At 47.5% G+C, this 15,000-nt stretch overlaps 1 protein-coding gene across 1 annotated transcript in view; it reads right to left on the reverse strand.

The window, feature by feature from the left end:
* The window catches only part of LOC308150866 (hexosaminidase D), a gene marked incomplete at both ends in the record, with an annotated part of 23,700 nt that overhangs the window by 3,106 nt on the left and 5,594 nt on the right, over positions 1-15,000 (reverse strand). Inside the window, 6 exons of the mRNA XM_080523653.1 lie at positions 597-686; positions 1,669-1,767; positions 2,557-2,632; positions 12,032-12,114; positions 13,213-13,417; positions 13,625-13,696. Of these exons, the coding sequence (XP_080379779.1) occupies positions 597-686; positions 1,669-1,767; positions 2,557-2,632; positions 12,032-12,114; positions 13,213-13,417; positions 13,625-13,696 (625 nt within the window). The remainder of the gene's footprint in view (positions 1-596; positions 687-1,668; positions 1,768-2,556; positions 2,633-12,031; positions 12,115-13,212; positions 13,418-13,624; positions 13,697-15,000) is intronic.

The raw sequence follows: 15,000 nt of genomic DNA on the forward strand, positions 1-15,000 counted from the left end.
GGTCATTAACAGAAGGTCAGTAACAGAAGGTCATTAACAGGAGGTCATTAACAGAAGGTCAGTAACAGAAGGTCATTAACAGGAGGTCATTAACAGGAGGTCATTAACAGAAGGTCATTAACAGGAGGTCATTAACAGAAGGTCAGTAACAGAAGGTCATTAACAGAAGGTCAGTAACAGAAGGTCATTAACAGGAGGTCATTAACAGAAGGTCAGTAACAGAAGGTCATTAACAGGAGGTCATTAACAGGAGGTCAGTAACAGAAGGTCAGTAACAGGAGGTCAGTAACAGGAGGTCATTAACAGAAGGTCAGTAACAGAAGGTCAGTAACAGGAGGTCATTAACAGAAGGTCATTAACAGGAGGTCATTAACAGGAGGTCATTAACAGAAGGTCAGTAACAGAAGGTCATTAACAGGAGGTCATTAACAGGAGGTCAGTAACAGAAGGTCAGTAACAGAAGGTCAGTAACAGGAGGTCATTAACAGAAGGTCAGTAACAGAAGGTCATTAACAGAAGGTCATTAACAGAAGGTCAGTAACAAAGGTCAGTAACAGAAGGTCAGTAACAGACGGTCAGTAACAGGAGGTTCTTACTTCTTCAGTTCAGACTGGAAGGTGGCAATATTTCTGGGGTTTCCAAAGTGGTACTTCCTGTGGTAGCGGCTGAACCCTCCTCGAACGTGGCTGAGACAGGAGACACACGTCAGGACAGGAGGACAGGGGGACAGGAGGACAGGGGGACAGGAGGACAGGGGGACAGGAGGACAGGAGGACAGGGGGACAGGAGGACAGGGGGACAGGAGGACAGGAGGACAGGAGGACAGGAGGACAGGGGGACAGGAGGACAGGAGGACAGGAGGACAGGAGGACAGGGGGACAGGAGGACAGGGGGACACGAGGACAGGAGGACAGGAGGACAGGAGGACAGGGGGACAGGAGGACAGGAGGACAGGAGGACAGGAGGATAGGAGGACAGGAGGACAGGGGGACAGGGGGACAGGAGGACAGGGGGACAGGGGGACAGGAGGATAGGAGGACAGGAGGACAGAGGGACAGGAGGACAGGAGGACAGGACAGGAGGACAGGGGGACAGGAGGACAGGAGGACAGGAGGACAGGGGGACAGGGGGACAGGAGGACAGGAGGACAGGAGGATAGGAGGACAGGAGGACAGAGGGACAGGAGGACAGGGGGACAGGAGCACAGGGGGACAGGAGGACAGGGGGACAGGAGGACAGAGGGACAGGAGGACAGGGGGACAGGAGCACAGAGGGACAGGAAGACAGGAGGACAGGGGGACAGGAGGACAGAGGGACAGGAGGACAGGGGGACAGGAGGACAGGAGACACGCGTCAGGCATACAAATACGTTATTATTATGATTATTATTGTTATTATTATTATTATCATTATTATTATATTATTATGATTATTATATGATTATTATGATTATTATGATTATTATGATTATTATGATTATTATAATTATATTATGATTATGATTATATTATTATGATGTGATGTAGAAGCAGAGAGGTTGTGTTGTTATGATGTGATGTAGAAGCAGAGAGGTTGTGTTGTTATGATGTGATCTAGCAGCAGAGAGGTGTGTTGTTATTATGTGATGTATAAGCAGAGAGGTGTGTTGTTATTATGTGATGTTCCTACTAGTGTTTGTTGAAGTCGTCCACCTCCTTGTGCAGGTGAGTGAGGATGTGAAGCACCATGTGGTAGATCTGGGCCCCGGAGAAGGCCCCGCTGCCCTCGCTACGGACACACACACACACACACACACACACACACACACACATCAACAACCACAACACACACATTAACAACCATAACACACACACACACACACATCAACAACCATAACACACACACACACACACACATTAACAACCATAACACACACACACACACACACACACACATTAACAACCATAACACACACACACACACACACATCAACAACCACAACACAGACATCAATAACCACACACATTCGAGAAGTAGCTAAATATGGCGAAAGCACAAAAGTAACCCAGGTTTCACACCGTCTAACAACCAGCTAGGACGACCCTCCTCCTAACAGAGGTCAGAGGTCAGTACACAGTACACCACAGCCGCCCCAGCCTACCATCCTACCATCCTACCATCCTACCATCCTACCATCCTACCATGCCACCATCCTACCATCCTACCATCCTACCATCCTACCATCCTACCAGCCTACCATCCTACCATCCTACCTACCATCCTACCATCCTACCATGCCACCATCCTACCAGCCTACCAGCCTACCATGCTACCATCCTACCATCCTACCTACCATCCTACCATCCTACCATGCCACCATCCTACCATCCTACCATCCTACCATCCTACCATCCTACCATCCTACCATCCTACCATCCTACCTACCATCCTACCATCCTACCATGCCACCATCCTACCAGCCTACCAGCCTACCATGCTACCATCCTACCATCCTACCTACCATCCTACCATCCTACCAGCCTACCAGCCTACCACTCTACCATCCTACCATCCTACCAGACGTTCTGCTCCAGGTGGACTTTACAGCCCAGGATGTGATTGGTTTCTTCCTCGGCCTTCGGACCAAATGAGCCTGAACAAAAGAAACACATAAACACATGAACACACACAGGGTTAAACAGGCATTAAACACATGAACACACACAGGGTTAAACAGGCATTAAACACAGGAACACACACAGGGTTAAACAGGCATTAAACACATGAACACACACAGGGTTAAACAGGCATTAAACACATGAACACACAGGGTTAAACAGGCATTAAACACATGAACATACAAGGTTTAAGGAGGCATTAAACACATGAACACACATGGTTTAAAGAGGCATTAAACACATGAACACACACAGGTTTAAAGAGGCATTAAACACATGAACACACATGGTTTAAACAGGCATTAAACACATGAACACACATGGTTTAAGGAGGCATTAAACACATGAACACACATGGTTTAAGGAGGCATTAAACACATGAACACACATGAACACACCAAGGTTTAAGGAGGCTTGATTTGGCCATTTTGGGTTTTTTTGGGGCCGCTACCAACACGGTTAGCTGTGTTGCTCCTTCCATGAATGCATGATCCTTACAAGTTGTACCTCGTTGTAAAGGTGACTAATCAGGCTTTCCAACCATATAAAACACAACACCAACTGGTATTACAGTTTTTTACGGTCGCTAAGTCACCATGTTCAATACTGAAACCACAGTTTCACAACTCTTCATACAGTCAGCAGAGCAGAAACCCATGTGAACAAAACTGTGACTCTTTCTCTGTGATTTGTGCATTGCTTTCATACAGAATGCATTCAATGACTACGTTCTCCAAATGCCATAACACTTCTCTCATTCAAACTCCCCCACTTGCAAAATACTATGTATTTGCAACACATTTTTTCATTGCTAACATACTGTGTTCAAAACTCTGAAGAACACGTTCAAAACTGAATTATTTGGTGCATTCTTGCAGTAATCATATTCCTATCATATATGACAGAAAGCTCGCAATAAACTGTTTTTTTGCACAGTGTTTGAGTGTGCAGATGCTGTTATTTTGCACTCTATTGATACTCTTCAGTTCCAGAACCTCAGCAAAGTCTGATAACGGATGAGCGGTGGTATTTTCACTATTTGCAGTAATCATTGAAATGTCTAGAAAATATTACAGTAGCAGAATATATACAATTAAATGAAATAGACTAGATGCATTGCCTGGGAAGACATTAGATTTGGTGTGATTGCTATTGTATTGTAGCCCTGGAATTTCTGTTTTTCTTTTTTATTTGAACTTTGCATCTTCCACTTTATTTTTCACTTTTCATTTTACACAAGTAAATGTAGTGTACTTTGAGGTAAATGTACCGTAACTTACTTTCTGCAAAGTTACTGAAAAAAAAGGATAAAACATAGAATATAAAGGATAGAAGCAAAAGATAGAATAAAGGATAGAAGCAAATTGTGGTGTTTCTGATTCATTCTTGTTGCCTAATACTTTACAGTTTTACAGTCAACTATTCCGTCTATGATTACTATAAATCAAACCATTTTTATAATGAAATATTCATTCTTGTGAAAATCATTCAAACTATGTAATGAATGAATGAATAGTTTAATGACCACACAACCTAGGTCGGTGGAATTTGTTGTCGGTACAGCTCAAAAAGCAGTGTCAAAAAACATACACACATTTTACATGACTATTACATGGACATGAAACACACATAACCACAAGACAAGACAGAACATTTACAATTTACAATTTATACAGTGCAGTGAGTCAGGTATTGAGAGTCCTTATGGCAGAGGGGAAAAAACTGTTTTTGAACCGGGATGTTTTGGTGGCCAGGGATCGGCCGTCCAGAGGGCAACAGTTGGAGCAGGTGGTGAGCAGGGTGGGAGGGGTCAGAGATAATTTTATGTGCTCTATTTATGGTGCGTTTGAGATACAGTGATTCAACTGATGGGAGAGGGGTGCCGATGATCTTGGATGATTTCCTTACTATTTGCTGTAGTTTCCTTTTTGATTTACTGTCCGAGCTGCCGTACCAAACTGTGATGGATGAGGTGAGTATGCTCTCAATGATGGCGGTGTAGAACTGAAGGAGGAGTTTTTGTTTTACTTTGAATTTCTTGAGCTGTCTAAGAAAGAATAGTCGTTGGTGGGCTTTTTTGGTGATGAAGTCTGTGTTGGTGTTCCATTTGAGGGAGTTGCTGATGTGAGTGCCAAGGAATTTGAAGGAGTCCGTTATGGTTATGGGTTCTCCAAGGATGTTGATGTTTTTTTTGGGGGGGGGGGGCTGTGCCTGAAGTCTACGATGATTTCTTGTGTTTTTGATGAGTTGAGCTGGAGGTTGTTGTTGAGGCACCAAGTGACTGCTTGGGCTATCTGCTCGCGGTAATGGTCTTCATTATTATTAGTTATGAGTCCGATTATGGTAGTGTCATCCGCATATTTCATAAAGGTGACTGAGCTGTGGAGAGATATCAGGTGGTTGGTGTAGAGGGAGAAGAGCCAGGGTGAGAGGACGCAGCCCTGGGGGGCGCCTGTGCTGAGGGTCAGGGGTCGAGATGAAAGGCTGTTCATCTTGACCCACTGTCGTCTTTTCCACAGGAAGCTCCGTATCCAGTGGCAGATGCAGGGGTCAATGTTCATGTCCACCAGTTTGTTGAAGAGATTGACCGGGTCTATTGTATTGAAGGCTGAGCTAAAGTCAATGAATAGGATGCAGGCGTAGGTGTTGGGTGATTCCAGATGTAGTAGTGTGTGATGGAGGGCTAGATTGACAGCATCCTCAACAGATCTGTTGGCACGATAGGCAAATTGATAGGTGTCCATCAGGGGGGTGGTGTGGGTTTTTAGGTAGGAGAGGACGATGCGCTCATACGCCTTCATGGCCACAGATGTCAGAGCGATTGGCCTGTAGTCGTTGAGGCTGGAGATCTTGGTTGATTTTGGTACTGGGATTATGATGGAGTCTTTGAAGCACTGAGGAACTGTGCATTGGCGGAGGGAGGTGTTGAAAATTGTAGTGAAGATTGGAGCCAGTTGTTCAGCACAGACATTCAGGACAGCAGAACTAATCCTGTCTGGGCCTGCTGCCTAATGCTCCCTGTTGTTAGTATTTTGTAAGTCAGAATGTTATGAATGACAGTGTATGCTTCTGAGTGAACATTGTTGACAGTGTGTGGTTGAACGAGCTTCTTTTGAGACATGAATGAAGTCATTGGCCAACATGAGTGTTACGAATGCAGACTGTATGAAGAGTTGTGAAACTGTGGCTTCAGTATTGAACACTGTGACTTAGCGACCGTAAAAAACTGTATTAAAGGGGAGGAATAATCGACTGAAATAACGTTTCCAAACTTTTTTTGAGGGGTTTATATATATATATATATATATATATATATATATATATATATATATATATATATATATATATATATATATGTGGCTGGTCATGACATGTGGGTTATATGTTATATATATATATATATATACAGTATATATATATATATATATATATGTGGGTTATATGTTATACTGTATATATATATATATATATTATAATAATAATTCATTGAATTTATATAGTGCTTTTCCGAGGCTCAAAGACGCTGACAATATAGGGGATACGGAAAACACAAAAACAACATGTAACATGGAACACAGAGTCAGTGAACGGGGAGGGGGGGGGGTGGTAGGGACAGGGGAGGTGGTTAGGGGTAGGGGAGGCTGTATGCATATCAGGGGGGGTGGCAGGGTTAGGGGAGATGGGTAGGGGTAGGGGAGGTTGTATGCGTGTCAAGGGGGTGGGGGGCGGGGGCGCCGGGATGGGGGAGATGGCTAGGGGTAGGGCAGGCTGTAGGCATGGGAGAACAGGTAGGTTTTGAGGTGGGATTTAAAAGTGAGGAGTGAGGGTGAGTCTCTGAGTGGTTGGGGGAGAGAGTTCCAGAGGCGGGGTGCAGCTCGTGAAAAGGCACGGTGACCGAAGCCTTTGAGTTTTGAGGGTGGGACAGTGAGGGGAACAATGGATGAGGATCAGAGGGTACGGGTAGGGCGGTGGGGGAGAAGGAGGTCAGTCAGGTAAGGGGGGCCAGGCTATGGAGGGCTTTGTATGTGAGGATGAGGATTTTGAATTGGATGCGTTCTTTGATGGGGAGCCAGTGGAGAGAGTGGAGGACAGGAGTGATGTGGTCACGGGAGCGGGTGTTTGAAAGGAGGCGTGCAGCAGAGTTTTGGACCATCTGGAGTCTATGGAGGGAGCGGGAGGTGATGCCGGTGAGTAGGGAGTTGCAGTAGTCAAGGCGGGAGGAGATGAAGGCGTGGATGAGGGATTCAGCAGCGGGCGGGGAGAGGCAGTGTCTGATTTTTGCTATGTTGCGGAGGTGGAAGTAGGAGGTCTTGACGATGGAGCTGACGTGGGGATCAAATGAGAGGGTGGGGTCCAGGATGAAGCCGAGGTTGCGAGCCAGGGGGGAGGGGGTGATGGTAGTGTCATCAATGGTGAGTGTGATGGGTCCGGTTTTATTGAGGGTGGATTTGGTGCCGATGAGGATGACTTCGGTCTTTTCACTGTTGAGTTTGAGGAAGTTGTGTGTGAGCCAGGTTTTTATTGCTGAAATGCAGTTTTCGATGTGAGTGAGGGGTGGGTTCTGGGTGGAATTTGTGGTGATGTAAATCTGGGTGTCATCGGCGTAGCAGTGGAAGTCCAGGTTGAATTGGCGGATGATGTGACCGAGGGGGAGTGTGTAGCAGAGGAAGAGCAGGGGGCCGAGGACTGAGCCTTGTGGGACCCCCTGTGTGACAGAGGAGGAGGAGGAGGTGTGACCGGAGAGGGAGATGAACTGTTGTCTGTTGGTGAGGTAGGAGGTGAGCCAGTCCAGGGCGGTGCCCTCAACACCCAGTTGGCGCAGCCTTTGAAGGAGGATGGAGTGGGACACTGTGTCGAAGGCTGCGCTCAGGTCTAGTAGAACTAGGATGTTGAGGGCACCTGAGTCTGCGGAGGTGAGGAGATCGTTGATGACTTTGACCAGGGCTGTTTCAGTGCTGTGATGTGGGCGGAAGCCAGATTGAAGGGGTTCGTATAGTTTGTTGGATTGGAGGTGGGAGTGAAGTTGGGCAGCAACAGCGCGCTCTAGGGTTTTGGAAAAGAATGGTAGGTTGGAGATGGGGCGGTAGTTGGAGAGGTTGGATGGGTCAAGAGTGGGCTTTTTGAGGATGGGGGTGACAGCGGCAAGTTTGTAGCTTGAGGGAACGTGGCCTTGGGATAGGGACTGATTGAAGAGGGCAGTGAGGTGGGGGATGAGGGCAGGGAGGCAGGCCTTGGTCAGGGTGGTAGGGAGGGGGTCGAGGGAGCAGGTGGTAGTTTTGGAGGCGGTGATGATAGTAGTGATGAGGGAGGAGTCAACAGGGGAGAAAGTAGTGAGAGGAGTAGGGGGAGGGTAATCAGGAGGGGGGAAGATGACAGCAGGGGGGGCGGGGGTGGTGGAGTTGGAGATGGAGGCAGTCAGTGAGCTGTTGATGTGGGAGATCTTGGTGTTGAAGGCGTGGAGAAAGGAGTTGCAGAGATCAGGGGAGGAAGTTGTGTTGTTGTCCGGGGGCTGGAGTAGTGTCTTGACAGTGGAGAAGAGGGTGCGGGGGTTTCGATTGGTGGTGTTGATGAGGTTGGAGTAGTAGGCAGATTTGGCAGCTTGGAGTGCGTCACGGTAGGAGGAGATATGGTGCTTGTAGGCTTCGGCATGGACAGTGAGGTGGGTTTTGTTGTGGAGTCTTTCTAGTTGGCGGCCGGTCTGTTTCATGGTGCGTAGTTCAGGGGTGTACCAGGGGGAGGAGGTGGTGAAGGAGACAGTGATGGTTTTCAAGGGGGCCAGTGAGTCAAGGGAGTCAGAGAGAATGGAGTTGAGCATGGTGGCATAGTCTTCCGGGTTGGTGGGAGTGGAGTCAGTGGGGAGGGCAGAAGACATGGACTGAGATGAGAGTGAGTGGGTTGACAGATTTTATGTTACGGAAAGAGATGGTGCGTTTGATGGGGTGGCGCGGTAGGGGCAGAGGGGCAGAGAAGAGGATGCAGTGGTGGTCAGAGAGTGGAAATGGAAGAGGGTGGGGTTGGATATGGGTAGGGAGGCAGAGCAGACAAGGTCGAGTGTGTGGCCTTTCACATGGGTGGGGAAGTTGATGTGCTGGGTGAGGTGGAAACAATCAAGGAGAGAGAGGAAGTCAGAGGTGAGGTTGGAGTTGGGTTTGTCGACATGGATATTAAAGTCACCGGTGAGTAAGAGACGGGTAGAAAGGGAAGAGGCGATGGTGAGGAGTTCAGAGAGATCAGAAAGAAAAGAGGGGTGTGGCTTCGGTGGGCGGTAGAGTAGGAGTGCAGTTATGGAGTTGGGGAGTGAAAAGGCAAGGTATTCAAAGGATGACATGGGTGGGAGGTTGAGGTCCAGTATAGTGACAGTTAGGGAGTGTTTGTGGAGAGCAGCGAGACCACCCCCTCGCTTAGAGAGGCGGGGTTTAGCGATGTAGGTGTAATTAGGGGGGGTGGCCTGGTTGAGTGAGTAGTAGTCCGAGGGTTGTTGCCAGGTTTCAGTGAGGAGAAGTATGTCCAGGTTGTTGTCCAGTATCAGTTCAGATATGACAGGGGATTTGTTGGAGAGAGAGCGAGTGTTCAACAGTGCAAGGGAGATGGAGGTTTGAGGGGTCAGCGGTGCGGTGTGTGGTGATGACAGGTGAGCGAGAGTTAGTCCAGAATGAGGGGATGTTTGTGCCTTCTGGGTGGTGTAGAGTCCGGTGTCGATGTTGCTGGGAGCCTCGATGGATGTAGCGGCGGCGGCGGAGAATGCCTGCCTTGGTGGCGGCGGTGGCAGCAGCAGCAGTGAGGCGATGGTTGTGGTTCAGTGAGTGGAGGTCAGTGGCAGTATAGGTGAGACGAGAGAAGGGCAGGGGGAGGTGGGGGGTAGGTGAGATGGGCGGGAGTCCAGGGCAAAACGATAGGAGCAGCAGGAGGGTGAGTCCAAGTTGGAGATGAAACCAGAGTACAGGTGGGAGTAGTTCAGTGGATAGGTTGGGAGTGACTAGTAGTTGGTGGGCAGTGAGTTGTGTAAACATGGCAGTGAACCAGAGTGGCAGCGTGGTGTTGTTGTTGTTGTTGTCATATGTATTGCTAGCTTGGGACTGAACCCGCGCGGCCGGCCAGCCTAGCCGTGCCATGCCAGCGACCAAATCCCGCAGTAGTGAGTGAAGGCTGGGAAGGACTGACACTCACCTGAGGAGATGGCAACCCCCGAACTGGGGAGGGAGTGGTGGCTTGCCCGGCTGCCCTCGAAAAGGCGGTACAGGACCATGGCCGCAAGGACAAACAGACTGAAGCACAGCTTCTACCCCAGGGCCATCCAGGCCCTGAACACAGCAAAGACCTAGGTTCTGGGCCCTGGACAGTCTGGACGGATTGATGGCAGCTGCTGGACTGAAAAAATCAGGTGTAGTGCTGAGGCACAAATATGTACATTTCAAGCCTGCAAACTGCGACACTTTAAATGAATGTGCAATAACACTATGTGCAATATGACAACCCTAGTCGTCTATCTGTACAGTATAGTATAGTGGATAGTGTACATAGCCTTTATTTATGTAAACCAGCTCCTTCCCTTCTTGTGTTTTTGTTTTGTTTTTTTTTCTTTCCTAGCACCAGGGGAGCCACCCCTCCTAAATTTCGTTGTTTGGTACCTGTACTATAGCAATGACAATAAAGACCATTCATAGTAGCACAGCACGGCCAGGCTAGCGATGTCTGAGAGCGGCGCGCAGCGGGTCGGTCAGCAACACAGAGCCGGGGGACAGGAACGATGGTGTCAAGAAGTGTGAATCCAGTGGGAGTTAGTGGTCCAGTGATGGGGTTAGTGGTGGCGGTGAATACTGTAGTCCGGTAGTGGAGGCAGTGAGAGGCGGGAGATGGCGGGGGGGAAAGCAGCGGAGGTCGGTGAAAAAAATTAAAGTGAAAATACTTGGAAAAGAAAACAAGGAAAATAAAAAGCGGAGACCTCCGGGGGAAGACGGGCACACAAAACAAGGTAGACGTTGAAAACAAGAAACTATAGACACTTTAGGACAGGACACAAAAAGACAGGACAGGGAAACAGAAGCGGCAGTCGCAAACGCGGACGCCAGCGGTGCTCTGAACCCGGAAAAGCAGCTACGGCAAACGCAACAGGACAATGTGGGTTATATACTGTATATATATATATATATGTGGGTTACATACTGTATATATATATATATATGTGGGTTACATACTGTATATATATATGTGGCTGGTCATGACATGTGGGTTATATGTTATATACATACCTGTCAACATTGGGATTTGAAAATAAGGGATATTTTCCAAAAAATAAGGGAAAATAAGGGATATCCCCCCTGCGCACCCCCGGGTCATCCTCTCCCCCCCCCCACCATCCACAAACCATACCCCTTACATTTAGACTGTACACACAGTCAATCCTAACATCACCACTAGACAACCATAGGATACCCCTTACATTTAGACAAGGGTACACACAGTCAATCCTAACATCACCACTAGACAACCATAGGAGACCCCTTACATTTAGACAAGGGTACACACAGTCAGTCCTAACATCACCACTAGACAACCATAGGATACCCCTTACATTTAGACAAAGCTATACACTGTCAATCAACCACCTGCAAAAGCAACCACTTGTGCAACAAGAATTAAGTAGTTCCTACATTAAGTAAGTGATTACAGGTGGTCAGAATCAGATACCTGGTTGAAAGTAAAATACTTTGAACATCCCTGCATATATTATACATGAAAACACAAAAGGGCATCTAAATTCAGCACATTTATTTATACATTACTTGACACCATGATGTCAATGGGAAAAGAGCGGCGCAATGCTACCAGCGATCATTGCAAAACGGAGATAACCGAGGCTGCGTTCGTAAATATGCTCTGGAAATCTGATCACCACTCATGCCTCTTGTCCAATCAAATTACTTGGTCCCTTTATGACGTTGCACCTAGTGTGCGTTCCGGCACTCTCAGAGCAAAATTACGAACGCAGCCCAAGAAACGAGAGGAGACAAGTAAACTCTGACATGGATATAGCGATTGTGCGCATGCGTCTAACGTCTAACAATTAAGTGTTAAATTATATTTTATTCTAGGTTAAAAATACGGGAGATTTACAGGAAAATATTTAAACGGGAGCACAGCGGGAAAGAAAGGTAAAATACGGGAGAATCCCGGGAAAAACGGGAGGGTTGACAGGTATATATATATGTGGCTGGTCATGTGTGTTATAGTTATATATATATGTGGGTTATATGTTATATATATATATATGTGGCTGGTCATGACATGTGGGTTCTATGTTATATATATATATATACTGTATATATAGTATATATGTGGCTGGTCATGTGGGTTCTTTGCTCCCCTGGACTCACCGTGCTTCAGGGTCTGCAGACACACGGCCAGGGACGGGATGGCCACGGGAAGCAGTTCACACAACACGCTGAAGTGCTCGAACCTGAGACACACACGTCACACAACACGCTGTAGAGATGTACCTGAGACACACACGTCACACAACACGCTGTCGTGTGTGATACAGGTGGTGTGTGTGGACCAGGTGTGATACAGGTGGTGTGTGTTGACCAGGTGTGATACAGGTGGTGTGTGTGGACCAGGTGTGATACAGGTGGTGTGTGTTGACCAGGTGTGATACAGGTGGTGTGTGTTGACCAGGTGTGATACAGGTGGTGTGTGTTGACCAGGTGTGATACAGGTGGTGTGTGTTGACCAGGTGTGATACAGGTGGTGTGTGTGGACCAGGTGTGATACAGGTGGTGTGTGTTGACCAGGTGTGATACAGGTGGTGTGTGTGGACCAGGTGTGATACAGGTGGTGTGTGTTGACCAGGTGTGATACAGGTGGTGTGTGTGGACCAGGTGTGATACAGGTGGTGTGTGTTGACCAGGTGTGATACAGGTGGTGTGTGTGGACCAGGTGTGATACAGGTGGTGTGTGTTGACCAGGTGTGATACAGGTGGTGTGTGTTGACCAGGTGTGATACAGGTGGTGTGTGTGGACCAGGTGTGATACAGGTGGTGTGTGTTGACCAGGTGTGATACAGGTGGTGTGTGTTGACCAGGTGTGATACAGGTGGTGTGTGTGGACCAGGTGTGATACAGGTGGTGTGTGTGGACCAGGTGTGATACAGGTGGTGTGTGTGGACCAGGTGTGATACAGGTGGTGTGTGTGGACCAGGTGTGATACAGGTGGTGTGTGTTGACCAGGTGTGATACAGGTGGTGTGTGTTGACCAGGTGTGATACAGGTGGTGTGTGTGGACCAGGTGTGATACAGGTGGTGTGTGTTGACCAGGTGTGATACAGGTGGTGTGTGTGGACCAGGTGTGATACAGGTGGTGTGTGTTGACCAGGTGTGATACAGGTGGTGTGTGTTGACCAGGTGTGATACAGGTGGTGTGTGTGGACCAGGTGTGATACAGGTGGTGTGTGTTGACCAGGTGTGATACAGGTGGTGTGTGTGGACCAGGTGTGATACAGGTGGTGTGTGTGGACCAGGTGTGATACAGGTGGTGTGTGTGGACCAGGTGACCTCACCTCTGCCAGCCTGTCAGCAGGACCCCCTGCAAGGCGATGTTTGGGTATCTGGACATGGAGTTCATGACCTTCAGCCAGTGTAGGTGGTTGACCAGGTGGAGGTTCAGAGGGGTCCACTGCTGGTCGATCTCCGAGGCGCCTTTGAACGCGCTGGCGAACCAGATCCCCCTGAACCCCGCGTCCTGGTACCTCGATATCAACTTCTCTATTGGGAGGCATTATAGTAACAATAACAATAAATATATACATTTATATATATATATATATATATATAATAATCATAATAATGTTTATTATATAATAATTCATATTGAGTTCATGTTTTAACAATCTTTATGTCTATAATCAATCATCACTACTTTTAAACGTATGAACAATAATATGCCGATTACAAAATGTAAATGTTACTTGCCGATACTCTTTTCATTCATATTCTTTGCGTAGTTCCATATCGTTGGACAGCAAAGATTCTGCAGGCCAGATGCTAGAAAATAAACAGAAGAATCAACAATTATACAACAACAATAACAACAACAACAACACCACCATCACCACCAACAACAACAACAACAACACCAACACCACCACCACCACCAACAACAACAACAACAGCAACAACAGCAACAACAACACCAACAACAACACCACCAACAACAACACCAACACCACCACCACCAACAACAACAACAACAGCAACAACACCAACAACAACAACAACAACACCACCACCAACAACAACAACAACAACAACACCGCTAACAACAACAACAACAACAACAACATCCTCACACTCTAAGTGGAAATGAAAAGGTTCCCACAGACCCTCTCTGTCTGTTAAGCTCTGCAGCATTCAACCCAAAAACCACAATATTCATCACACAACAACACAGCTAAATAACCATCATCATCATCATCATCATCATCATCAGTGTGTGAGTGCCAGACTACGCCTCTCGAGGGGTGTCTGTGTCTCAGGAGGTAGAGCCGCCGTCTAATGATCGCAAAGTTGGCAGATCTGAGGTTCGAGCCCCGGCTGGCCACATGTCGAAGTGTCCTTGGGCAAGACACTGAACCGCAAAATTGCTCCCAGTGAGCGGGCCGGCGCCTTGCATGGCAGCTTGCTGCCATTGGTGTGTGAATGTGTGAATAGGAGGCCGTTATAAAGCGCTTTGGATAAAGGCGCTATATAAGTCAGTCCATTTACCTTCGATGATTCTGATTCTGATGTTCTACCTTTGATGAGGGCAGAGTTGGGTTGCTCTGCCTTTGATGACTACAGGGTTGGTTTGCTCTGCCTTTGATGACTACAGAGTTGGTTTGCTCTGCCTTTGATGACTACAGGGTTGGTTTGCTCTGCCTTTGATGACTACAGGGTTGGTTTGCTCTGCCTTTGATGACTACAGGGTTGGTTTGCTCTACCTCTGATGACTACAGGGTTGGTTTGCTCTGCCTTTGATGACTACAGAGTTGGTTTGCTCTGCCTTTGATGACTACAGAGTTGGTTTGCTCTGCCTTTGATGACTACAGAGTTGGTTTGCTCTGCCTTTGATGACTACAGAGTTGGGTTGCTCTACCTTTGATGACTACAGGGTTGGTTTGCTCTACCTTTGATGACGGCAGAGTTGGTTTGCTCTGCCTTTGATGACTACAGAGTTGGTTTGCTCTGCCTTTGATGACGGCAGAGTTGGTTTGCTCTACCTTTGATGAGGACAGGGTTGGTTGCTCTACCTTTGATGACTACAGGGTTGGTTGCTCTACCTTTGATGACGGCAGGGTTGGTTTGCTCTA

This window comes from Nansenia antarctica, assembly GCF_963989245.1.
Source record: "Nansenia antarctica genome assembly, chromosome: 2".
Classification (NCBI taxonomy): Eukaryota; Metazoa; Chordata; class Actinopteri; order Argentiniformes; family Microstomatidae; genus Nansenia; species Nansenia antarctica.